The sequence below is a fragment of the Eptatretus burgeri genome, chromosome 2 (assembly GCF_056783735.1).
Source record: "Eptatretus burgeri isolate ZD-2024b chromosome 2, Ebu_testis_v1, whole genome shotgun sequence".
In the NCBI taxonomy this organism is placed as follows: Eukaryota; Metazoa; Chordata; class Myxini; order Myxiniformes; family Myxinidae; genus Eptatretus; species Eptatretus burgeri.
The window spans coordinates 128,013,624-128,039,959 of NC_140962.1; the positions used below are offsets into that span (position 1 = coordinate 128,013,624).

A 26,336-nucleotide genomic window follows, 5' to 3' on the forward strand; every position below is an offset into this window, starting at 1 on the left:
TTTTTATGGCGTGGTTTATGCACAAAAATGATTTGCAACTCGGGCGGTGGCCAGATGAGATCATTAAGAGAAGTTTATCATTTCGTAATGGCACAAAAGGGGTATCTTAAAAAATATAAAGATTCAAATGTTTTGTTTGTCAATATTTTAGATGGGGATTATTGTGCAAAGAAAATTAAACTATTGAAGGAATTTGAGAATGAACAAATGTTTATAGGTTCAATGAGTGAGCTAAACAATATGCATCGGTTATTTGATAAAGTGTCCCGAGGCTTAGACGTTTCAGATATTTCTTTTGAATCACCTTTAACAAATCTTTATCTTGTTGTATGGGTTATTTGAATAGAGAGCCCCTAGTTTAAAAGGGGAGACAAATAAATATACCTTGGGCTAAAAAGGGGATTTATTTTTTAGGGGAAAAAAAAGAAAAATTTCATCGCTGAAAATCCCCCATTCATTTACATGGGGAAAAGTGGGCCAGAACCAGTATTCTTTACCTACTCACGTGATCATGAACCTTGTTGAGTCACGGTTTCTCGGTGGTCTATTCGCCACCGGTTAATCACGTGACGTAGCAAATCACCGAAGAGCACGTTTGGGTTCTTAAAACGCGGTTTTCCGGCCGCTGCATAGCAACGAGTGGTTGCTTAGCAACGAAACTCAAACGCATACACTCCCAGCCCATATGGCACCTGTTCACCAAGTTTCATCGAAATTGGTTTGCTGGTTTGTGCTGTGGAGCCTCGCGTTGCAGACACACACACACACACACACACACACACACACACACACACACACACACACACACACGGAAAACCTGACAATAATGGATATCTAGCGAATCCCAATAATGGGGAAAGGAGAGAAGTGTACCTCCTATTTGATGCCTGCAGGTGCAGAGCCGTGCACTCCAGCGGTTAATTCTCGCCAGTTCTGTTTTAGTGGCAAAGTCCCCACACCCCTCATGTTAACAGAACTGTATCCCAATAACTCTCTGCTCTACTACTATCTGACAGCTTTATGACCAGAGCACGACATGGATCATGTTCATTACTCATGCTGACCAGGACAATGTTCTTCAACTGTGGGATGCTGCACTGCACTGCACTGAATTTTACTCACACTGTCCTGAACTGCCACTCGCAAACACAGTTTTCCGTGTAGCAATGGTGCGTCCTGTGTCCCCCCATCAGACCCACATTCTTTCCCAAGAGGATCTTTGGTACACAGGAATGGCATGTGGAGAAGCATTGGAGTGGATTTTTAATAACATTACAAGGAGTGACAGAATAGGGGAAAAACACTCTTGAGACAATGTGTGGCCTCAACGCGAAAATAACCACTTTGTGAACATTCAGCCGATGTGTGCTCATACACAAAATGGAGAGGCAGATGTGGCATTGTTTTTTTAATGTACTACGAGGAGTTCCCCCTATTTCCATGCACATTTCATCATGCATTGTGTCAAAAATGGGACTCAGGAGCATATTTTAGCCAAAAATTTCCAAAGTGTGTTTGATGTTGATTGTTATCTCCATATATAAATTTCAGAATGTGGAATGGAGCCTTCCCAAGCCTCGATGGTGTGTGTGTGTGTGTGTGTGTGCGTGTGTGTGTGTGTGTGTGTGTGTGCGTGTGTGTGTGCGCGTGTGTGTGTGTGTGTGTGTGTGTGTGTGTGTGTGTGTGTGTGTGTGTGTGTGTGTGTGTGTGTGTGTGTGTGTGTGTGTTTTGCCAATCAATACTTTTCCTTCATGGGCCCGTTTCTTAAACTTTCCCAACAATAAGAACAGACCAGTTTCTCCATCACGATAATATACTTTGTATCCATGATCATGTTTTATAGTATTAATTGTGCTAATGATCTCTGAACCTCTTTAAATGTTTCATTCACGGAGTTTAATGTGTGAGGTTTGGATTGTTTTTGAATGAGAAGAATGACGTGTTTTGCATGAAAGTAATTTTTTGTAAGCCTCCATGAAGTCAGGGCTTCTGGAGTACAGAAAAGGGTTAAATGTCGAATTAATTAACCCAAACCAGTTTATACAAAGAACTGTGACATTGGAGACACATGTTAAACAAAAACATCTGAGTGGATACACAATCATAAAGGGGGTCCAGCAAATGATGAAAACTCCCATGACGAGACCCAGAGCTTTTCGTGCCCGATGATTTTTTGAGTTCTGCTGCTCAGAGATATGTTGTCTTTTTCTGTCAGTGACATCAGGTCGTTTTTCATTCAGGATTGACCTTTGGGCCTGGGAACAATGCAGAGTCAAGGAGTTCTGTTAACACTCTGTGAAAATCAATTTTCAATTAACATATTCAATTTCTTTTTAAAAAAGTGTTTGAGTCGTGGGTTTTTACCAACTGAAAGCCTATAAAAGCATCATAACCACTGAGGGATGTGAACAGCAGATGCCTTTTAGAGCAGCAATCCTAAGAGGAAAAATACACCTATTTGCACACAAAATGTCAACCTCGTCGAACGTTCCAAAGTGACTGCCATTTTTGTGAATGCACACACACACACGATGACGAATATGTAATGGTTCGAGCACTGGCTCTGAATCTGAGTTTGGTGGGTCCCCGAACCCTCTTCTTCCACCCCCAGGAATCTGTAAATGGATGGAATGGATTTATATGGTGGTGACATAGCACAGGCATAATGATCCAAATGGCCTCCTCCAGTAATAAAGTTCCTTGTGTATTCTTGTGTGTGCAATCATCAATATACCAGACTGACACTGTAGTGTAATGCTCAGTGCGTCTTCTCTGAGTCTAGGAGCTCAGCGTTCTAACCACAGCCAAGTCGTACGAAAGATTTTTGGAAAACAAGGTAAGTATTACTTCCTTGCTTGACACACAAAGGAGAGAGCATGGACAAACAACGCTGGGAAGTCAATGTCAAACTCCCCATGAAAACCCTTGACAAGAAACTTCTTCGACAGCACCAATGTTCTATCAAGAGTATGGTCCATCAAACACACACACACACACACACACACACACACACACACACACACACACACACACACACACACACACACACACACACACACACACACACACACACACTTGTGTTCAGGCAATACAGTTTATAAGTGTACACATGCATAAAATACAGAAAAACGACAAACACAAAGACTTCCCTTTGAAAGAGGAATTCAAGTGGGAAATTACCAAAACTTAATTGAAAAATATATAAAGGTGCAGAACACAAAATGGCGATCTACACTCCGTGCCTTCACATCCACATTAAGGCAAACACGTGGTCGGCTGGACCTTATCGTTTCTATATGTCTATCGATGTTGATGTGAGGGGTGGATTACGTTAGGAGATTGCACAAAAATGTTAAACAAAGCGATATCGTGTAAAAAATAAAATTCCACATTTTCAGCGGATGAGGAACCTCCAGGGAAACCAATCGCATGGCACCGTCGGGCCCAACACAGTCGGAAATGTACATCGGTCTAATCGATGTTCCCTTGAGGGCACGGATACTTTTCCCGAAACGAGCAACCAAGCAGATTGGAGAGCACTCACCAAGTTGCTTAAGCACTCAACCTATACTCCAATGAAATGGTTGTTGAGAAACGGCTAGTTTTGCATGCGATTAGCAACACATTACACATACAGCTAGCAGAGACGCCTAAATTGTCAAGCCATGAACACTGACATCTCCGGATGTTTATAAAGGCCCTGTCACACCTTGACGATTTAGCCAACGTATGCTTGATGTATGCAAAATTGGGCTAAAACGCCGGCACACGTCGAATACGTTATGGGTAAGTTTTGATAACATTAAGAGCACGCTGAAAAACACTGCCATACGTCGAAGTACGCTGGCTTTCATCGTTGTACATTGCGGTTGTCCTCAAATTTTAGCATGCTTGAAATTTTACGACGTATGCCAGCATATGACTCACACGTTCCGCATATGCTGGCCATAAGTTGTAGGCACGTTATGCGATCGTTGACACACGTCGACACACGTTACTTGTAAGTTACTCATAAGTCGAAACACGTCGAGGTAATGCTTAGCGTATCCAAAACTTATTTCAAACATTTGAGTATCGTGCTTTGAACCTATGTGTAACGTACCTTGAACGCATATTGAAGTATTTGATTGACGTCTTCCAGACGACCACAGAACTTACTGAACGTGTTTCTAATTTACAGCTACCGTATAATGGCGTATTGGCAGCGTTTAAAAAAAAAAACACAATAACTTCCGATATTTCATCACGTGCCGTTACATCACGTACGATTGCCTCTTCAGTTTGCTCATGTCTTCTTAGTTCCTCCTCCTTGAATATTTTCTGTTTGAAGATATTGTCACGTCGACGTCAAAACTTAAAAGCAAATGTCCGAATATATTTTAAAATTCGTGATAGACTAGAAAATAAAAAAAATAAACAACAACAACAACAACAACAACTTCAGATATTTCGTCACGTGCCTTCACGGAGCCAAGGAGAAAAAAAGAAAATGTGCCTTGATGGAGAAAATAAGTTTCGGTTATGCTAAACATCGACAAGTGTGGTCGCTACATAATTGCATACTAATCATACAGTTTTTTACAGATCGGGCTGAAATTTTTTGACAAAGAGAGTAGAGGAATAATGGGGCTTCCAAGGGATCCATGCAAATGAATGGGGAAAACGGGTTAAACTCTATGAATTGAACCCCGAAAACCCCGAAACTGGAGACAAATTCCTACCCCTCCCATATAAATTAATAGGGGAAGCTTTCTGACTCGAGGCTCATTAGGTTTATTACAGGAGAATGATTTTCTCCCCCTCCCATAAAAGCTCATGTTGAATTGAGACTGTTTCAGTGCCCAAAAAACCTCATACAAATGTATAGGCTAACCTTTCTGTCTCAAGGCCCATCAGGTCAAAAGAAGAGATTGATCTCTGCTTCATTACTTGCTGATTTACTTTTATATTTTCACTCCACTCAAAGAGTGATCCAATAAATATTTGTCCATGTTCTATTCGAGGTAATAAATTAATTTTCCGATTACATTCATCACCATCGAGTATATTCACAAATATTATTTTAGAAATTAGTTCTTGGTTTATATGTCTTTGTTGAGCAGAAATAAATTAATAAACTTCTCTCAATGTTCTTGTTTGACCACCGCCTGAGCCTCAGATTATTTTCCAGAAGCCACACCCACTTTTCATAAGCCACACCCACTTTTCATGAGCCATGCCAACTTTCCCTAAACTCCGCCCACTTGTCCTAAGCCCCGCCCACTTTTACTAAGCCCCACCCTCTTTGTTAGGACCACCGAATCTTAAGGCCTGGTCACACCTTGACGTTTTAGCCAACGTATGCCGATTTTTGAATTTTTTTTCTAAAACGCTGGCACACGTTGAATACGTTATGGGTAAGTTTTGATAACATTGAGAGCACGCTGAAAAACACTGCCATACGTCGTTGTACGTTGGCTTTAAACGTTGTACTTCTCGGTTGTCCTCAAATGTTTTCATGCTTGAAATTTCACGACGTATGCCGGAGTATGACTCACACGTTCCGCTACGCTGGCCACAAGTTGTATGCACGGTCTGCGATCGTTGACAGACGTCAACACATGCTACTTGTAAGTTAATCATAAGTTGAGACACGCCGAGGTAATGTTTAGCGTACCCGAAACTTGTTTCTAACCTATGATTAACGTGTTGTTGGCACGTTACGCGATCGTTGCCACACATCGACAGACGTTACTTTTAAGTTACTCATAGGCTGAAAGACGTCGGTATAATGGATCGTCCTTGCGTCAGCGTCCACGGCCACGGCCAGGACACTTATTTGCAGCTGAGTCAGCTGAAAATAGCTGAGTGGTACCGTTTAAAAGTCGTTGAGTGTAAAAAAAATCCAATTGTTGAGTGCAAGCGTCTACTTTCAATCGTGGAGATGCAGCCATTTAAATCGTTGAGTTTATCATTTAAATCGTTAAATCGTTAAACGCAAGGACGATCCATCATAACCCACACCCTCCCCCTCACACTCACCTACTACTGCCAACATGAACAAACTACTACTAATACTAATACTGATACTGATACTGTTACTGCTGACATGGACATCGACTCAAAAAGGACGTCTTTATATGGCAGTTGTAAGTTAGAAACACGTTCATTTATTTTTTTTGTCGACCGGAAGACGTCATTGGAATACGTCTACATACGTCAATGTGTGTTGGGACTACGTAAAGAATTGGTTCAAAGCACGTCAAACATAAGTTAGAAATAAGTTTCGCGTAAAAAAGACATTACCGCGACGTGTTTCGACTTATGAGTAGCTTATCAGTAGCCTTTGTGGACGTGTGTAAGCGTCCACATATCGTGTGTAAAACTTATCCCCATCGCATGCGGAACGTGTGTCATACGCCGAGTACGTCGTAAAATTTTGAACATGTTTAAAATTTCTTGACGTACTCTACTTACTACGACGTATGATAGCGTACTTTAGCGTTGTACTCACGTATACCAAACTTACTCATACCGTATTTGACGTGCCCCAACGTTTTAGACACATTTTTCTTAGGTCGGCATACGCTGGCAAGATCGCCAAGGTGTGACCGCGAAGTTGACACTTCCATTTCTACGGCAGTTATGATTCGAATCGTTGTGCGTCAGCCTTTTAATAGGCTACGTCACGACATCGTCGGCGATGCGTGCAACGCGCTATGCCTAAGTTAGACTATCGTTGGGCATCGGTTGTGTAGGCCGACAACAGGTTCAGCATTCGTTGGTATAAGTTATCTAAAACACAACGAAACGTTCTGTGTCCGTTACCAATGCGTTATACCTAAGACCAAGTCGCTATGAATACGTCCGAATCTTTAAAAAAAAACATCAAAAGTTCAATGTAAGCCAGCGTTTTACATACATTTTAATACGTTGCCATCGCTGGCTAAAACGTCAAGGTGTGACCGGGCCTATACATCATTTCCAGTTAATCTCTTTTCCGAAGAATTTTCCATAATTTCCAAAGGAAACCACACATAATTGCATCCTAGTCATACAGTTTTTGACGGATCGGGCTGAAAATTTTTGACAAAGAGGATGATTATAGTCCGCATAAAAGCATTGAAGCCGATTTTTGATTTTCGAAAAAATTATTTTTTTATGATTTTTCAAATATTTCAAAGTCCCGTTGCTAGGCAACGTTGGTGTCCATAGCAACGGTGCTCAAAAGCATAGAATTCGATCCTGGTATGAAACTACCTGTCAAGTTTCATCAAAATTGGTTGACTGCTCTGGCCTCCAGAGCTGTCCATTACAAACAAACAGACATACAAACAAACATACATACACACAGACGGAAAAAGTGAAAATAAGGGAACTCTAGCGACCACCCAACATGCCGGTCGGCGACATGGGTGGTCGCAACATAATTGGATACTAGTCATACAGTTTTTGACGGATCGGGCTGAATATTTACGACAAAGAGGTTGATTACAGTGTGCATAAAAGGCTGGAAACCGATTTTTGATTTTCGACAAAATATATTTTTTAGGATTTTTCAATAATTTCAAAGTCCCGTTGCTAGGCAACGTTGGTGTCCATAGCAACGGTGCTCAAAAGCATAGAATTAGATCCTGGTATGAACCTACCTGTCAAGTTTCATCAAAATCGTTTGAGTCCTCTGGCCTCCGGAGCTGTCCATTGCATATAAACGTACAGAGAAGCCGGTAGGCGACATGGGTGAACGCTACATTATTGCATACTAGTCATACAGTTTTGACGGATCGGGCTTACATTTTTTGTCAAAGAGGATGATAATAGTGCGCATAAAAGCCTGGAAGCCGATTTTTGATTTTCGACACAATAATGTTTTTGGGGATTTTTCAAAATTTTTAAAGTCCCGTTGCTAGGCAAGGGTGGTGTCCATAGCAACGGTGCTCAAAACCATAGAACTAGATCCTGGTATGAACCTACCTGTCAAGTGTCATCAAAATCGGTTGACTCCTTTGGCATCCAGAGCTGTTCATTACATTCAGACAAACAGACATACAAACAAACATACATACAAGCCGGTAGGTAACATGGGTGGTCGCTACATAACTGCATACTAGTCATAAAGTTTTTGACGGATCGGCCTGAAAACTTTTTCCAAAGAGGTTGATTATAGTGCGCATAAAAGCCTGGAAGCCGATTTTTGATTTTCGAAAAAATAATTTTTTTAGGATTTTTCAAAAATTTCAAAGTCCCGTTGCGAGGCAGCGGTGCTCAAAAGCGTAGAACTAGATCCTGGTAGGAACGTACCTGTCAAGTTTCCTCAAAATTGGTTGATTCCTCTGGCCTCCAGAGCTGTCCATAACATACAGACAACCAAACATACAGACTGATGGAAAAAGTGAAAATAAGGGTACTCAAGCAACCACCCAAGCCGGTAGGCGACATGGGAGGTCGCAACATAATTGCATACTCATCATACTTATTTTGTTTTACTTATTTTCACTTTTCCGTGTCTGTATGTATGTTTGTTTGTTTGTTTTTATGTTTATATGTTTGTATGGAATGGACAGCTCTGGAGGTCAGATGATTCAAGCGATTTTGATGAAACTTGACTGGTAGGTTCATACGCGGATCGAGTTGTATGCTTTAGAGCACCATTGCTATGGACGCCACTGTTGCCCAGCAACGGGACTTTGAAATATATGAAAAAACCGGAAAAATATTTTTATACATATTTTTTTCGAAAATCAAAAATCGACTTCAACGCTTTTATGCGTACTATAATCATCCTCTTTGTCAAAAATTTTCAGCCCGATCCGATAAAAACTGTATGACTAGTATGCAATTATATAGCGACCACCAATGTCGCCTACCGGCTTGTATATACATATATGCATATACATGTAAATATATATATATATATATATATATATATATATATATATATATATATATATATATATATATATACACACATATATTGTTGTGGTTGACAACCACCAACCGCAACGCCGCTTCACAACAACAACAACGCCAACAGCCACGACCTTTACCTTCACAACTCGCTCTCGCAAACATCGCATCACCACCATTCCAAGCGTCGCCATGGCCATAAACCACCACAAGAAACCCTCCACCACCTTCACCTCTCCTCCTTCTGCCGCCATTCCCGCACCGCTTGTGGGCACCGATCCTGGACTCGTGCAGGGCGCGCGCCGAGCAGCGGGTGCAAAAAGCGGCCTTTCCGGGGAAGTCGGATCAGGAATGAATCACGCCCACTTCTGATCCGTCCAATCATTAAGCGCGGGCGATTTGGCCCCGCCTCCAGGCGCGTCGGAGTAGAATCGATATATGCAAATTCGAGGATCAGGGGAGGTTCATGCCCACTTTTCCTCCGTCCAATGGGCGAGCGTGGCTCCACCCCCGAGTTCATCCTGATCCGGAAATTTGCATATGGTTTCTCCTGCTGCACTATAAAGCGCCGAGCGCGGGGCGAATTCGGAGTTTCTGTTTCGGGCTCGGGCGAGTTGGAGGGGTGTGGCGGCGGCGGAGTGTGGCAGCAGCAACCAAGACGGGTCTGGAGGAGAGTCGGTCTGTCGGGGAGCTGCAGAGAGGGGAAGCCGGGAACGCGGTCGAGGTCGCGGTGGAGTCGCTCGTCGCGGGACCCAAGCAAGCCAGCTATCCTCTTTCCCCAGAGCATCAACAACCCCCCCTGTTTCCCCCCGCGCTGAGATACTGCGAAAAGGGGGCCCCGTTCCCACCCCATTCCAAGCAGTGCCAACGAAACCCGCGGAGGAGCGCGGAGTCGGGGCACCGCCGCTACATTTGCGGGTCATCACAAGACGGGTAGGCTCCACGCGGTCTCGCGCCCACAGACCACGTCTGCCCCCTTGTATTCGAGGGTGGCCCTTTTCTTTTGATTTTGAGTATATGTGTTGTCGGCGCCGTCTGTAAAGTAAAACTGCGTAAGTGTAGCCCTGTGCTCACGTAGTCGGTAGTAGATCTACATTGTGTTTCCTTTGTTGCAATTGCTTTTGGTGCATAATTGTTGTTTCTTTTACATTTGCTTTTGTTGCATAATTGTTGTAATTGTATATGTGTGCTCTCCATTTGCCGCGGAATAAATGTGCCTCATGTTGAACTGTTTTTCCCGTTTCGCTTCGTCTTTTCTTTAATTGAATCTCCATCTTACTTCACATAAAGGGTTGGTAGTGGGCTAAATACGCCCGACAATTAATCGGAACCGTCGAGGTTGACGATAACACCGTTCGGTTATCCCAATAGTACGGAACGGGTCGCTTAAAGTGGCCCGTGTCCGAAGTCGACCTGCGGCGAGGTGCGATCGCCCGGTCTACCCTCCGTGTGGGTACTTAGGTAAGTCGAATTTGGCGAACAACCCTATCCCACGCAGGGGGGTCGATTGGCATGATCGTGGTGAGGCCGAAAGGCCCACCTGTGACTAGTTCCCGGCATTAGTCTGAGAGGGTCACGACGGAATTGTCCGTCCGGTGGGCTTCGTGCCGTGATTCGAGTTACGTGGCCGCTCGCACGCCGGCGGGTGCGAATTCGCAACAATATAAACGTATATATACATATATATATATATATATATATATATATATATATATATATATATATATATATATATATATATATATATATTTATTGGGTGGTCGCTTGTGTACCCTAATTTTCACTTTTTCAGTCTGTCTGTATGTAATGGACTGCTCTGGAGGCCAGAGGAATCAACTGATTTTGATGAAATTTCACAGGTAGGTTCATGTCACGATATCGTTCTATGCTTTTGAGCACCGTTGCTATGGACACCACCGTTGCCTAGCAACAGGAATTTGAAATTTTTGAAAAATCCTAAAAAATTAATTTTTTCGAAAATCAAAAATAGGCTTCGAGGGTTTAATGCGCACTATAATAAACCTTTCTCAAACATTTTCAGCCCGATCCGTCAAAAACTGTATGACTAGTCTGCAATTATGTAGCGACCACCCATGTCGCCTGCAGTCTTGTATGTATGTTTGTTTATTTGTTTGTATATCTGTATGTAATGGACAGCTCTGGAGGCCAGAGGATTCAACCGATTTTGATGAAGCTTGACAGGTAGGTTCATACCAGGATCGAGTTCTATGCATTTGAGCACCCTTGCTATGGACTCCACCGTTGCTTAGCAACGGGACTTTGAAATTTTTGAAAAATCCTAAAAAAATTATATTTTCGAAAATCAAAAATCAGCTTCCAGGCTTTTATGCGCATTATAATTATCCTCTTTGTCAAAGATTTTCAGCCCCATCCGTCAAAAACTAAATAACGTTTGCAATTATGTCACAAACACCCATGTCGCCTACTGGCTTGTACATATATATATATATATATATATATATATATATATATATATATATATTCAAATATGTCGGAGTAATCCTGAAGGAAGATTATGTCAAGAGAGTATTGGAGGTGCGGAGAGTGTCTGACCGAGTAATGAGTGTGAAGTTGGAAATTGAAGGGGTGATGATGAATGAATGTCATCAGTGCATATGTCCCGCATATGGGGTGTGAGGAGTATAAGGAAGATTTCTGGAGTGAGTTGGATGAAGTGGTGTGGAGTGTATCCAAGGATGAAAGAGTGATAATTGGAGCAGATTTCAATGGACATGTTGGGGAAGGGAATAAAGAGGATGAGGAGATGGTGGGTAGGTACGGTCTCAATGAGAGGAATGTGGAAGGGCAAATGGTGATAGCTTTTGCAAAAAGAATGGAAATTGCAGTGGTAAATACGTATTTCAAGAAGAAGGAGGAACACAGGGTGACATACAATAGTGCAGGAAAGTGCACACAGGTGGATTACATCTTAAGCAGGAGATGCAACCTGAAAGAGATTTGAGACTGTAAGGTGGTGGCAGGGGAGAGTGTAGCTCGACAGCATCGATTGGTGGTCTGTATGATGATTTTGGAGGTGAGTTTGAGGAAGAGAGTGAGGGCTGAACCAAGGACCAGATGGTGGAAGCTGAAGGAGGAAGACTTTTGCGTGGAATTTAGGGAGGAGGTGAGACAGGTGTTGGATGGTGGTAAAGAGGGGTGGGATGATTGGGCAACTACAGCAGAAGTGGTGAGGGAGATAGCAAGGAAGGTACTTGGTGTGACATCTGGACAGAAGAAGGAAGATAAGGAGACTTGGTGGTGGATCGAGGAAGTACATGAAAGTATAAGGAAAAAGGTGTTGGTGAAAAAGAAGTAGGATATCCAGAGAGATGAAGAAAGTAGGCAGGAGTACAAGGAGTGGCGGCGCAAGGCAAAGCGAGAGGTGGCAAAGGCTAAGGAAAAGGCTTATGGCGAGCTGTATGAGAAGTTGGATACAAAAGAAGGGGAAAAGGATTTGTACCAATTGGCAAGACAGAGGGACCGAGCTGGGAAGGATGTGCTGCAGGAAGGATGTGCTGCTGCCGAAACCCTGCCCAGAAAGGGCGGCCCCATGGAAGCCCCGTCCAATCAGGGTGAACAGTGACATCGACTTCACCAAGGCCCCTCCTCGCTGAGGGCGATCTATAACTTACGACACCATTCTCAGGGAAGAGTGCTGAGAGGGAGAGCGAGTGAGCTGGAAAGTGAGTCGTCTTGTGAGCTGGAAAGTGAGACTTCTTGGGAGTAAACTGGAAACCCTGATCCCAGCCTTGGACTCCGCTCTTCTCGACCTGGGCTCCTTCGCCGACATGGTCTCCACGCGGGCGGCCGTCAACCGAGCCGCACGACCATTGCCAGGTGCCGCCCCACGGAGCATTCCCTTCCCCGGAATGCAGGTACCGAGAACTGCAACCTCACCTCCCTCCCTCCCTGGGTGAAGAAGTCCTTTGCCATTCAACTGGGTTTATTTTGTCCGACTGTGTGCCTGAGTGTGTGGCACCGTCTTTAAGTAGTAACTGTATAAGTTATTCGAACGTTTTAAATATTGCCTGTACTATTCTCGCGACAAGTCTGCTCTGTGTCTGCTTTGTAAGTTGCTGTAAAATTGTCATCCTACCTCTCTCTCATCTTCCCCTACAGAACACCCCAATAAACCTGTTACCTGTACCACATAACTTTCCTCGCTTTATTGTCCATAAATTATTGCAGAAATGTTTCCAGTTCGTTTTCGTCTTTTCCATCATTGGTCCAGCATGGTTCGGATCTAAGTTTAGCCGGCTCTTTTCCCCGATAATCTGTTCATTCTAGCCGGTACGTCCTTGGTATTTCCGCTCGACTGCATCCGATCCGGGGTTGGTACTCTACCGTAGTTGGTAGAGTTTCCCGGTTCGGGCAAGGCATACAGAGGATGTGGTTCCCCAGTCGATGACACCGCGTGGTTAATTAGGTAAATTGGTTCTCGACAAAAAGACCCTATGCTACGCGGTGGAGGTATTGGCGTCCACGGTCGGCAAAGCGACGGCCTACAATTCCGGGAGTCTGGTGGGAGGCGACGTAACTTCCCCCACCTCGCGGTCATTCTCGCCACCGGTCCCCGGCCCGCAACAATATATATATATATATATATATATATATATATATATATATATATATATATATATATATATATATATCGTTGCGGTTCTAGGAACCGCATCCCTCCAAGGCAATGGCATCCATCATACAGTGGTGCCTAGACAGTTATTTCATTAATATACATTCAGATAGACCCTTCCCTCATGTCTCATGGGTCAACCGGGACAAAGTGCGTTGTGTTTATCTCATAGTTATTGTGATTATATCTCTAACTTCATTCCAACTCTTTCTCTCTTATTCCTGAGATAAATCCAAGCAACGCCCGCTTGTAAATGTCATGGCCATGCCCTTCACTGTAACAATGCGTCTTCACACAAGTCAGCACAAGCATCAACAGCACGATGGGACAGATGCAGAAAGGCCATGCCTGGGGGAATATAAGAACAAAACACCAAATGCCAACACCGTACAGCACGCACGCGGCAGGTCTTTTCAACCCATTTCTGAGTTTAATCATTATATCTATCCGCTTTTCAACCCAAATCTAGATATAACACTTATATCTATACTGTTCTCAACCCAAATCTGCATCAAATAATTATATCCAATCCATTCCTTTAATTCATGGCACAGATCGTGGTTGGCACCGCGCACACTACCACCGTAATGAATAACCACATACACAATAGCGAACCCGCACGGACTGTACAGAGCATGCATTGCGCATCTCTTCATCCGCGTCTGTGCACAGGATTACAATAATGTCTTACCGTCGGTCGTCGCTCACCATAATGGCCACAAATGTCTCGCGCGGATGGCAGACTTCCTCCCACACCTCCGCATCGATACAGCTGCCACCAAGCGGAGGCATGCTGAACGGCCCAGATCGCTGGGGCCACATGGCGTATGGACAAAGCAAGCACATTCACTAGCGTTAACCACGGGTCACCGGGGGTGCATGGGCAGGCATGTGGGGCAAACACAACCCTCGGCTGGTCACCGGGGCATGTCCCGGGAGTTCGGTGCAAGTCAATTCATACCACGGATTTCAGAGTGAGACGATTCTGCAGCTCAGCTATGGATAGCCGGATGTACAGTTAGGCCGCTTCCGGTCATGGCGGCCGGTCTGTGCGGTATCCGTGGCCGAATCATAGCGCCCAATTAGGGTGGCGCCCGGCCCTGCACCGCAGGGTCTATAAAGGAAGGGTCGCGAGGCCGTCTGTGGTTCCTGCTCGTCCCGCTCTCCTCTCCACTCCACATTCTTCACCAACTCTATGCTGACTCTGCCTTCTACAATGCTTCATTGCTGACTCCACCCACCCACTTGATCCTGTCTGCCACTCCGCCCACTCGCTCTAGACTCTGCCCACCCACTCGCCGCTCTTTTCACCCAAAGTCCCTCCTTCACACCTCACGGTCGCGTCCCTTCTCTGGATAGCCAAGCAAGAGAGGAGGTGCCAGCTGCCAAGGAGGTTTCATCCAGCATAATATCCCCCCAAAACGTACTGGGTGTCACGGTTGGTCAATCGTGCAAGGTATTACGAGACCGTTAGCCACATCTCCTCTCCTTTTTCTTCTCGTGAACTCCTCTTCATCAGGTTGTGTGTGTGTGTGTGTCATGGTGCCTGTGCATGGTGCTTAAGTTAAGATTGCAGAATAATTATATCAGGATAGGTCTGCTCTGTGTCTGCTTTTGGAACTGCTTGTGTTATTGTCACACCTCACATTTCTTGATTTTTCTACTGACACACAACAATAAACTACATTCACTGTGCCAAATATTTTTTCTTGCCTACCTGCAATAAATCCTTTTGAAGAATTTTTCCCCGCTCGTTTTTGTCTTTTCTTTCATTGATCCAGCATGGTCCGTATCCTCGCCGAGTCGGGACTATATTCCCAATGATCCATTCCTTATAGCCGGTACGTCCTTGGCATTGTCGCTCAGCTGCATCTGATCTGGTTCAGACAAGGTGTACCGAGGGCGTGTTCCCTGGTAATTAGGTTACGTGATTATTTTTGGGTAACCGGATAAACTGTACACGGAGGACACTAAGTCACGTGGTTGAGTTATTGGCGTTCACGGGTGGTTAGCGACCCGCCGCGTCATGGAGTTATCCATGTGCTACGTCCTGCGATTCCGAGGAGTCTGGTGGGAACCTGAGATAGCTTCCCTTCCTAGTGGTCTTCTCACCAGGACCTCCGGCCCGCAGCAGTATATATATTTACTGCTCTGGAAAAAAATAAGAAAACACTCAAATTTTTTTTTAATCAGCATCTCTTCATGTATGGCAGCCATTCCATTCCAGTGTCTGTTGAATTTCAACACAGGCAAACCTCATTCTACTTCGTGAAGTACTGATTAGGTGATAACCTGAAACGAATCTTATTTAACAAGGAAAAGTATAAAAACCACTGCGTGGTCATCACTATCCTCTTGTAATAGGACTAGCTGGAAGGCAAAAACAGTGCAAGTCGTACCTCAAAAGTAATTGGAATCAAAAAATAACTATTGACCATGCCAAAAGAGTTGAAAAGAAAAGTTTTGAGTGAGGAAAAGAAGGGTTCAATTCTGGCTTGACTGGCAGAGGGATACAGTGAGCGTCACGTTGCTTCCATCCTTAAAATTTCAAAGACGGCGGTTCATAAGAATAATCTCAAGCAGCAGACATTGGGAACAACAAAGGTACAGACTGGCAGAGGGCGAAAACGACTTTCCACTGACCGGGATGACCACCAACTCATTCGAATGTCACTCAACAACCATATGATGACATCAAGTGACCTACAAAAAGAATGGCAAACTGCAGCTGGGGTGAAGTGCACGGCGAGGACGGTTCGAAACAGGCTCCCAGGGGCAGGGTTGAAGTCGTGCAAAGCGAGAAAAAAGCACTTCATCAATGAGAAGCAAAGAAGAGCCAGGTTGAGGTTTACAAAAGACGATAAGGATTGGACCGCAGAGGACTGGAGTAAGATCATCTTCTCTGATGAGTCCAATTTTCAGCTTTGCCCAACACTTGGTCGTCTAATGGTTAGACGGAGACCTGGAGAGGCCTACAAGCCACAGTGTCTCGCACCTACTGTGAAATTTGGTGGAGGATTGGTGATGATCTGGGGGTGCTTCTGCAAGGCTGGAATCAGGCAGATTTTTCTTTGTGAAGGACTCATGAATCAAGCCACGTACAAGGTTCTCCAAGAAGAACACTTGCTTCCTTCTGCACTGACAATGTTCCCCAACTCTGAGGATTGGTTTTTCCAGCAGGACAATGCTCCATGCCACACAGCCAGGTAAATCAAGGTGTGGATGGAGGACCATCAGGTCAAGACCCTGTCATGGCCAGCCCAATCTCCAGACCTGAACCCCATTGAAAAGCTCTGGAATGTGATCAAGAGGTAGATGGATGGTCACAAGCCATCAAACAAAGCCGAGCTGCGAGAATTTTTGCACCAGGAGTGGCATAAAGTCACCCAACAGCAATGTGAAAGACTGGTGTTGGGCATGCCAAGACACATAAAAGTTGTGATTGAAAATCAGGGTTATTCTAAAAAAGATTGATTTCTGAACTCTTCGTAAGTCAAAACATTGGTATTGTTTTGTTTAACCAGAGAGTTGGTGTCAAAGCCACCCAATGCTCGCCTGTTTATAAATTTATCGTTTTTAAAAGACTAATCGAATAATATTTTTTATAAAGCATTGCAGTGAAGACTGATCAAAATAATTTTAAAGCAATATATGTATTTGTATATTGTAATCAATAAAAAAAATAGTGTGGTAGGTAAAAAACATGATGAAGGAAATAACTTGCACCAAAAACTTTAACATTTTCATGCACACGCTGATGCTCACGCTTATGCCGGGGGTATCGCTATAGCTCTCTGTTATTCGAACAGGCGAGCTAAAAAGGAATATGAACTTGTTTTGTTTGTATTATTTTAGGTCTGAAAAACACTGAATCTTTGTTGATATTTTGACGAGTTGTCATTTTATGCAAATAAATGCTCTAAATGACAATATTTTTAAATGTTTGGGAGAAATGTCAGTAGTTTATAGAATAAAACAAAAATGTTCATTTAACTCATACACATACCTATAAATATTAAAACCAGAAAAACTGATAATTTTGCAGTGGTCTCTTAATTATTCCCAGAGCTGTATATATATATGCAAGTATATATATATATATATATATATATATATATATATATATATATATATATATATATATATATATATATATATATATATATATGTGTGTATATGTATATATTGTTGCGGATTCGCGCCCGCCGGCGTGCGGACGGCCACGTAACTCGAATCGCGGCACGTCGCCCACCGGACGGACAATCCAGTCGTGACCCTCTCGGACTAACGCCGGGAACTAGTCACGGGTGGACCTTTCGGTCTCACCACGATCGTGCCAATCGGCCCCCGCGTGGGATAGGGTTGCTCGCCAAATTCGACCTACCTAAGTACCCACACGGAGGGTAGACCGGGCGATCGCACCTCGCCGCAGGTCGACTTTGGACACGGGCCACTTTAAGCGACCCGTTCCGTACTATCGGGATAACCGAGCGGTGTTATTCGTCGGCCTCGACGGTTCGATTAATTATCGGGCGTTTTAGCCCACGACCAACCCTTTACGTGAAGCAAGATGGAGATTCAATGAAAGAAAAGACGAAGCGAAGCGGGAAAACAGTTCAACATAACTCACATTTATTTCGCGATGAACGGGAAGCACTCATATACAATTACACCAAAAGCACATGTAAAAGGAGAAGAAACACACAATATTACACAAAAAGCAAATATAAAAGAAGAAGACAATGCAGAGCTATCCGACTACCGAGCACACGGCAACACTTATACAATTTTACTTCACAGGCGGCGCCGACAACACATATTCCCAAAGCAAAAGAAAAGAACCACCCTCAAGGATGAGGGGGGCCTGGGTCCGAGACCGTGTCGGGCCTACCCGTCTGATGATGAGACGCAGAGCGGCGGTGGCGCCTCAACTCCGCGGGCCTCGTGGACAGTGTCTGGTAGGGGGTGGGAAAGGGGACCCCTTGTCGCACTATCTCAGCGCGGGGGGAAACAGGAGGAGGTTGTTGATGCTCGGGGGAAAGGAGGATATCACCCTGTCTCGGGTCCTGCGACGAGCGTCTCCACCTCGACCTCGGTCGCGCCGCCGGCCTCTCCCTCTGCAGCTCCCGGCACCGACGCGAGCACCCCCTCGTCCGCCTTCGCCGTCGCCACCTCTCCACAGCTCCGTCTAATCGCCCTCTCCGTCTCCTCTCTTGGCTCGTCCCAACTCTTCACTCTTGACTTCTCCCCTCCGAACTCACAACTGCACACTGAACTGCCTTGACTGACGAACGAAGCCGTTTATATAAGCCCCGTGGCTTCACTCCTTCACCTTTGACCCTCTGCCTCCGACCCTTCACCTCTCTAACTGGCTCCCCATTGGACCGAGGAAAAGTGGGCGTGAATGCTTTTTGATCCATGAATTTGCATATAGCGTCCTCACTCCAACGCCCTGGAGGCGGGGCCAAATCGCCCCACGCGCTCTTCGATAGGACGGAACAGAAGTGGGCGTGAGTCGTTTTTGATCCGTTTTTCTTCGGAAAGTCTGTGATGTCTCTGAACACGCTGCTCGGTGCGCGCCCCGCACGAGTCCAGCATCGGCGCCCACAAGTGGCGTGGGAATGACGGTGATGCTATGGTGGCGAGTTGTGACGGTAAAGGTCGTGGCTGTTGTTGTGAAGCGGCGTTGTGGTTGGTGGTTGTTGTTGTGAAGCGGAGTTGTGGTTGGTGGTTGTTGTTGTGAAGCGGCGTTGTGGTTGGTGGTTGTTGTTGTGAAGCGGCGTTGTGGTTGGTGGTTGTTGTGAAGCGGCGTTGTGGTTGGTGTTTGTTGTTGTGAAGCGGCGTTGTGGTTGGTGGTGGTAGTAATGGCGGGTGGTCCAAAATAAAGATAGTAAAAGAAAAACGGCTATCCTGAAGAGTCGCAGCCCGACTGAATGACATTTATTCCCTCGAAACAACGGGTTTGGGCCTAACTACACATATACTTACAGAGATATCTCACCTAAGGGACCTGAATGGTGGTTTGTGAATTTCGTCAACCACAACACTACCCCCTCCCCTTTTTACAGACTCGTCCCGAGTCGTCAAATTTTCGTGTGCCATCATGTGTAGTTTTCCCCTAGTACATTTTACCTACAGATCCCTGAGTGCGACATTCATGGTATTCGTGTCCCCAAAATAAATAACCTGAGGGCTGAGTAACTACCTAAACAAACTCACTCACACGGACGACTTAAATAAAATTGCCGGCGCTAAGACAAACATGCCGGGGGCGCACTCATATTTACAGTACATCTTAACCTTAACTTACAAATTTTACACTAAACCATGGCCCAGGATCAATGAACTCTGCAAAAAGAAAGCAGTTAGCAGGGAGCCAGGCGGCTCGCATACAGTCTCTGGCTCAAACAATGCAGGTGACAGGGAACGTGGCCGGCTGCTCACACGCAGTCCAAGGCCTTCCCTTTTGAACTGAACGCAGTGAACCACAACGGTGCATGGGCTGCACAAATGCAGTCTCTGTGCCAGCTCAAGTGGCACACGCAATGAACACAACGAATGGATGGATGAATGGTTTGAACTGAACGCAGTGAACCACAACGGTGCATGGGCTGCACAAATGCAGTCTCCGTGCCAGCTCAAGTGGCACACGCAATGAACACAACAAATGGATGGATGAATGGTTGGACGCAAACACGGTGCACGGGCTGCCACTGCAGGCCCGTGTTGTAGCTGCCAACAGGGCAGTTCTCGCAGCTTGCAAACTGTTGCCTTGCGGATCCTGGCGCTCATGGAAATGAACAGGGGGGGGGGGGCAAAGCAAAATTGAACGGGGCTGGTGAACAGGGGCAGTGGGCATGGCATGGCAAAGGCAGCAGGCAAACACAGCCCGCAGAAGAAGGCCGTTGCAGGCAAACACAGCCGGCAGATGAACTGGCCGGCACAGGCCTTGAAGCACAGCAGCTGCAGACGATCCAGCCGGCACAGCCTTGCAGCAACACAACAGCTGCCGATGAAGTGGGCCGGCACAGGCCTTGAAGAAAAACAGCCAGCCGGCAGATGAAGTGGGCCGGCACAGGCCTTGCAGCACAGCAGCTGCAGACGATCCAGCCAGCACAGGCCTCGCAGCAAAACAACAGCTGCAGACGATCCAGCCGGCACAGGCCTCGCAGCAAAACAACAGCTGCCGATGAAGTTGGCCAGCCTTTGCCGTTCCGTGGAGGTTGGTGGAGGGAGTGCGGTGGTGCTGGCCACTTGGAAGGCGGGCTCGGACCTACCTACCTGTCTCCCTCCCAACCTATCGCCTTTGCCTGTCACTGTACATACCCACTCCCTTAATTTGTCAAACCCCAATTTAGCCCCAACTTATTTTTTTGTTGTTTTTATTTTTACTTCCCCACTATAAATCGTCCCCTAACCCCCTGTACTGTCCTTGTTCGGCTAACCTATCCTGTCACCTAGCCAACTCCCAACCCCTACGTTCCCTTCCCGGAGGGGAGTAAGGGAGAGCTAACGTCCTGTGTCGAGGCCCAACTCAAGCCTCAGAATGGCCTCCCCAGAGTTCAGCGATCTAACCCAAAGTGGGTCCAGCGGCCCACAACGAGAGCGAGGGGATGGATGGTGCGGAGGGGTACACTTCCTATCTACCCTAACCATTTAACTGTTAAACTACCCCGGGGATTTCAACAAGCGCCTCTCGCTTAAAGTATTGGTTCTATAAACCCAGATTCCCGTCGCCTGTGTTGGTGTCCTCACAATTTCGGGCCTCGCCCCCCAATTTTCTCTCCGTGCCCTCACACGGTCTCATGGCTGGGACACGTGGCTCCCTTTGGCAGGCACGACCCTCTGCCGAATCTCCCGCTATGGCACCCCCGGGCACTACACTGCCTCCGAGCCTACCAGCTCCCTAAACACCGGGGAGTGCCCCCCATGGCACCTCCCCTGAAACGCACACGTGGCAGGCTGGCTTCCCGGGCCCCTTTCCGAGGGTCACCCGTGCCCACAACACTGCCCACGCGGCTAATGGCGCCCCGGGCCCCCGCACCAAGCAGGCACACCCGTGCCCACTACGCTATCCCGGCCCCCCATGGGCCCTTGGCCTACCACGGCCGACTAGCCTGGTGCCCGGGGTACCCACTCAGCGATACTCACCTTTCGCAGCCACGCTCCCAACCCGTCAACAGGGCTCCTGCACCCCTCCAAATGGGTTTCGAGCCTACACTCCCACCAACAACAAAACGACCTCCATTTTTCAATTTGACTAACCCAGCTAACTCACTTTACTCTGACCCCGGGGGTCCCTTGGGCGGGAGTCACTCCTCCCCCCAATCACTCATCGCACCATGCAGTCCCCATTCGCTCCATACACACAGACCCGCTGGCCTCACTCACTCAACAAAGTACTCACCTCACAACTCACCAACTCTTCAACACACACACCGCTGAACTCTGCCATCCTCCTAACTACCTCCCCTAACTAACTCGTGCTCCCGCGTCGTCCCTTAAACTACAGCACGTTCCTTTTAACACTACGTAGCTAAACTACGTCCCCTCTACACATTCACAAGTCTGTCACTGTCCTCAAATGTCCCATTAATCAATTTCCCAACGTAAATCTCGCTACAATCCCTCTAACTCATCCATTCCACGGACTCCATGAGGACTTACCCCTGCCCCATGAAGTCGGTCTAGCTAAGCTAACCCTTCCCCCTAACTAGTTTCCATCCTGTGCCCTGGTCAAGGGGGTCTTCCACCCCTTGCCCAGGAATCCTGTGCACCCGAAAGTGAGGCTTGTTTTTTTTTTTTTTTTTTTTTTACATGCGCATCACCAGCGCGGCATCCCACAGCTCGCGCACTTTGCACCTGCCCGTGACGTCATGCAGCTGCACGTGTACCTCGTCCCTCCTTGGACGGTACCATCCGGCAGGGATACCCCTCCTGCCGGATTCCAACCCCACGTGCAGCCATGACGTCACCGTGCGCATAAAAAAAACACAAGCCCCACGTCTCGAGGGGTTCCCCACGCGAACACATGTGCTTTGCCCGTTGGAGCTTAACACACACGATCGCGTGGAGAACCCGTCCGGTCCAAATCCGTAATCGTGCCTAGACTTTGTCCGTCCGCGGGATCGGCAAATCCACCGCGTGCGTTTCCGGACCGGGACTTCACTCTCGCAAGCGAGCACGTGGGGGCCTCGTGCGTTGCACAGCACGGACCTCGTGCTCACTGCTGGGTGAACCCGGCACGGTCCCCGAAACAACTACAGCCGCTACTCGGCTTTCTTTCTTCACATGTCGCCGTCGTCGCCATTCGACCCACGCACTCCCGCGTGTTACGACGCTCACACTCCATTCCATTACATTCACACCGGGAGACGCGGCTGCGTGCTCCCGCATGCCAACCGACATCTCCCTCACATACCGCTCTCTCACACACACGGTCTCCCTTGCATAAATCATACCACTCACACACGCGGGGGCACTCACCCGCGGTTCCTCATCCACACACCGTGCCTCACTCATACACCGTTCCTCACTCACACACGCGGGGGCACTCAACCGCGGTACCTCATCCACACTGGCCGTTTCATCCACACACACGGCCTCTTCCACACACGGTGCCTCATCCACACACGGCGTGCTGGGAAGCACGTACTCTGGCACCATCGCCACCACACCACTCACACACGGGGTTGCTTCCACACACGGGGACGCACTCACACCTTGCACCACACACACAAGGACAACTACACTGGGGATTCGTTTTCCCACAAGGGTCTCCGGGGCCTCTATACCCCCCAAGCTCTCCAAGCACCCGTTCGCAGCACTCGTCCCCTCAACCTCGCAAAGCACGACCGAACTCACCTGGTCGTGACTCGCCTCAAGGGGGAATACTCCCTCCCCTCGTTCCTGGAGGAGGCCATCTCGCTGCTCGCACCGGGCCTCCACCCAGTCCACCAGCTCACCCTCATTATCCTCCACTACCTCCGTGTGTGTGTGCGTCACTTACCCCGTCTTCATCGTGTAGTCTTCCCTCTATCATTCCCATCTCCCGTGTCTCTGCCAACTCGGTCACCTCTTCACCCTTTACCTCCCTTGTCTCAACTATTTTTATTTCCTTTGTCGTCACCTCGTGTCTTGTCTCACACGTTTTGGTCTCCCCATTTAATTTTTCCCTTTCGGTCATCGTCACTTTTTCTGTCACGACCCTCGCCCAACACGCCCCCCGAATTATTTTGTCCTTACCCGCCTCCACTGCGGGCCCGACAGCCGTTGCACCCCCTTCCAGCTCGTTCGCTCCCACTCGTGGAGTCGCCATTTTAAGCTCCCTGCGAACGGCCTTCATGCCCGCCTGTAGGCATCGGCCCATGTTCTGCGTCTCACCCAGCAGCTCTTTCATTTCTTCCCTCATTTGCTTGTTCATTCCTTTCATTTCGTTTTTCATTTCATTTGTGTTTGTATCCATCTTTTCGTTCATGCTTTTCATTTCGTTTTTCATTTCGTTCATGCCTTTCATTTCGTTTTTCATATCCGCATTTATCTTCGCTGTCATTTCCGCATTCATTTGTGCCAGCATGGTGAATAGCTGGGCCATGTCGGGTGCGCTTGGGTGAGCCGTTTCGGCAGGGGTTGGGGAAGGGTTTTGGTGGAGAGGGGGAGGGGATGTGTCATACACCGCGGCCGCTGCCGCACCCATTTCGGGCTCTGGGTTCAGTTGGGCGAGTTCGTTTTCCTGTACAACCAACATTTCCTGCACGGGGATTTCATCCTGAGCCATGGATTCTACACATTCTACATCCATTTCTAATACCCCCGGCTCCCGCTCGCCTTGAGACGCCATCTTGCTTCTCTTAAAGGGTTAATTTAGCTCGCTCGTAATTTGGAGGGAATCGGGGTCGCTCCTCTCACCCCTGGACCGATTCCCGTGAATTTAATTGGAGACAGGAGAGCCCGTTTTCCCGTTCTCCGATACCAGTGCCGCGAGGAGGGCGATGGGTTTATATCGCACGACCTGACACCAGTGTTGCGGATTCGCGCCCGCCGGCGTGCGGACGGCCACGTAACTCGAATCGCGGCACGTCGCCCACCGGACGGACAATCCAGTCGTGACCCTCTCGGACTAACGCCGGGAACTAGTCACGGGTGGACCTTTCGGTCTCACCACGATCGTGCCAATCGGCCCCCGCGTGGGATAGGGTTGCTCGCCAAATTCGACCTACCTAAGTACCCACACGGAGGGGAGACCGGGCGATCGCACCTCGCCACAGGTCGACTTTGGACACGGGCCACTTTAAGCGACCCGTTCCGTACTATCGGGATAACCGAGCGGTGTTATTCGTCGGCCTCGACGGTTCGATTAATTATCGGGCGTTTTAGCCCACGACCAACCCTTTACGTGAAGCAAGATGGAGATTCAATGAAAGAAAAGACGAAGCGAAGCGGGAAAACAGTTCAACATAACTCACATTTATTTCGCGATGAACGGGAAGCACTCATATACAATTACACCAAAAGCACATGTAAAAGGAGAAGAAACACACAATATTACACAAAAAGCAAATATAAAAGAAGAAGACAATGCAGTGCTATCCGACTACCGAGCACACGGCAACACTTATACAATTTTACTTCACAGACGGCGCCGACAACACATATTCCCAAAGCAAAAGAAAAGAACCACCCTCAAGGATGAGGGGGGCCTGGGGCCGAGACCGTGTCGGGCCTACCCGTCTGATGATGAGACGCAGAGCGGCGGTGGCGCCTCAACTCCGCGGGCCTCGTGGACAGTGTCTGGTAGGGGGTGGGAAAGGGGCCCCCTTGTCGCACTATCTCAGCGCGGGGGAAACAGGAGGGGGTTGTTGATGCTCGGGGGAAAGGAGGATATCACCCTGTCTCGGGTCCTGCGACGAGCGTCTCCACCTCGACCTCGGTCGCGCCGCCGGCCTCTCCCTCTGCAGCTCCCGGCACCGACGCGAGCACCCCCTCGTCCGCCTTCACCGTCGCCACCTCTCCACAGCTCCGTCTAATCGCCCTCTCCGTCTCCTCTCTTGGCTCGTTCCAACTCTTCACTCTTGACTTCTCCCCTCCGAACTCACAACTGCCCACTGAACTGCTTTGACTGACGAACGCAGCCGTTTATATAAGCCCCGTGGCTTCGCTCCTTCACCTTTGACCCTCTGCCTCCGACCCTTCACCTCTCTAACTGGCTCCCCATTGGACCGAGGAAAAGTGGGCGTGAATGCTTTTTGATCCATGAATTTGCATATAGCGTCCTCACTCCAACGCCCTGGAGGCGGGGCCAAATTGCCCCACGCTCTCCGATAGGACGGAACAGAAGTGGGCGTGAGTCGTTTTTGATCCGTTTTTCTTCGGAAAGTCTGTGATGTCTCTGAACACGCTGCTCGGTGCACGCCCCGCACGAGTCCAGCATCGGCGCCCACAAGTGGCGTGGGAATGACGGTGATGCGATGGTGGCGAGTTGTGACGGTAAAGGTCGTGGCTGTTGTTGTGAAGCGGCGTTGTGGTTGGTGGTTGTTGTTGTGAAGCGGAGTTGTGGTTGGTGGTTGTTGTTGTGAAGCGGTGTTGTGGTTGGTGGTTGTTGTTGTGAAGCGGCGTTGTGGTTGGTGGTTGTTGTTGTGAAGCGGCATTGTGGTTGGTGGTTGTTGTAATGGTGGCTGGTCCAAAATAAAGATAGTAAAAGAAAAACGGCTATCCTGAAGAGTCGCAGCCCGACTGAATGACATTTATTCCCTCGAAACAACGGGTTTGGGCCTAACTACACATATACTTACAGAGA

General features: G+C 47.5%; 1 protein-coding gene across 1 annotated transcript in view; it reads right to left on the reverse strand.

Moving 5' to 3' along the window:
• Nucleotides 1–731: 731 nt before the first annotated feature.
• Nucleotides 732–26,336, reverse strand: part of LOC147033063 (beta-1 adrenergic receptor-like) — a 30,480-nt gene continuing 4,875 nt past the window's right edge. The window contains exon 2 of the mRNA XM_085871174.1: nucleotides 732–2,255. Within this exon, the coding sequence (XP_085727300.1) occupies nucleotides 1,884–2,255 (372 nt within the window). The 3' untranslated portion in view covers nucleotides 732–1,883. The remainder of the gene's footprint in view (nucleotides 2,256–26,336) is intronic.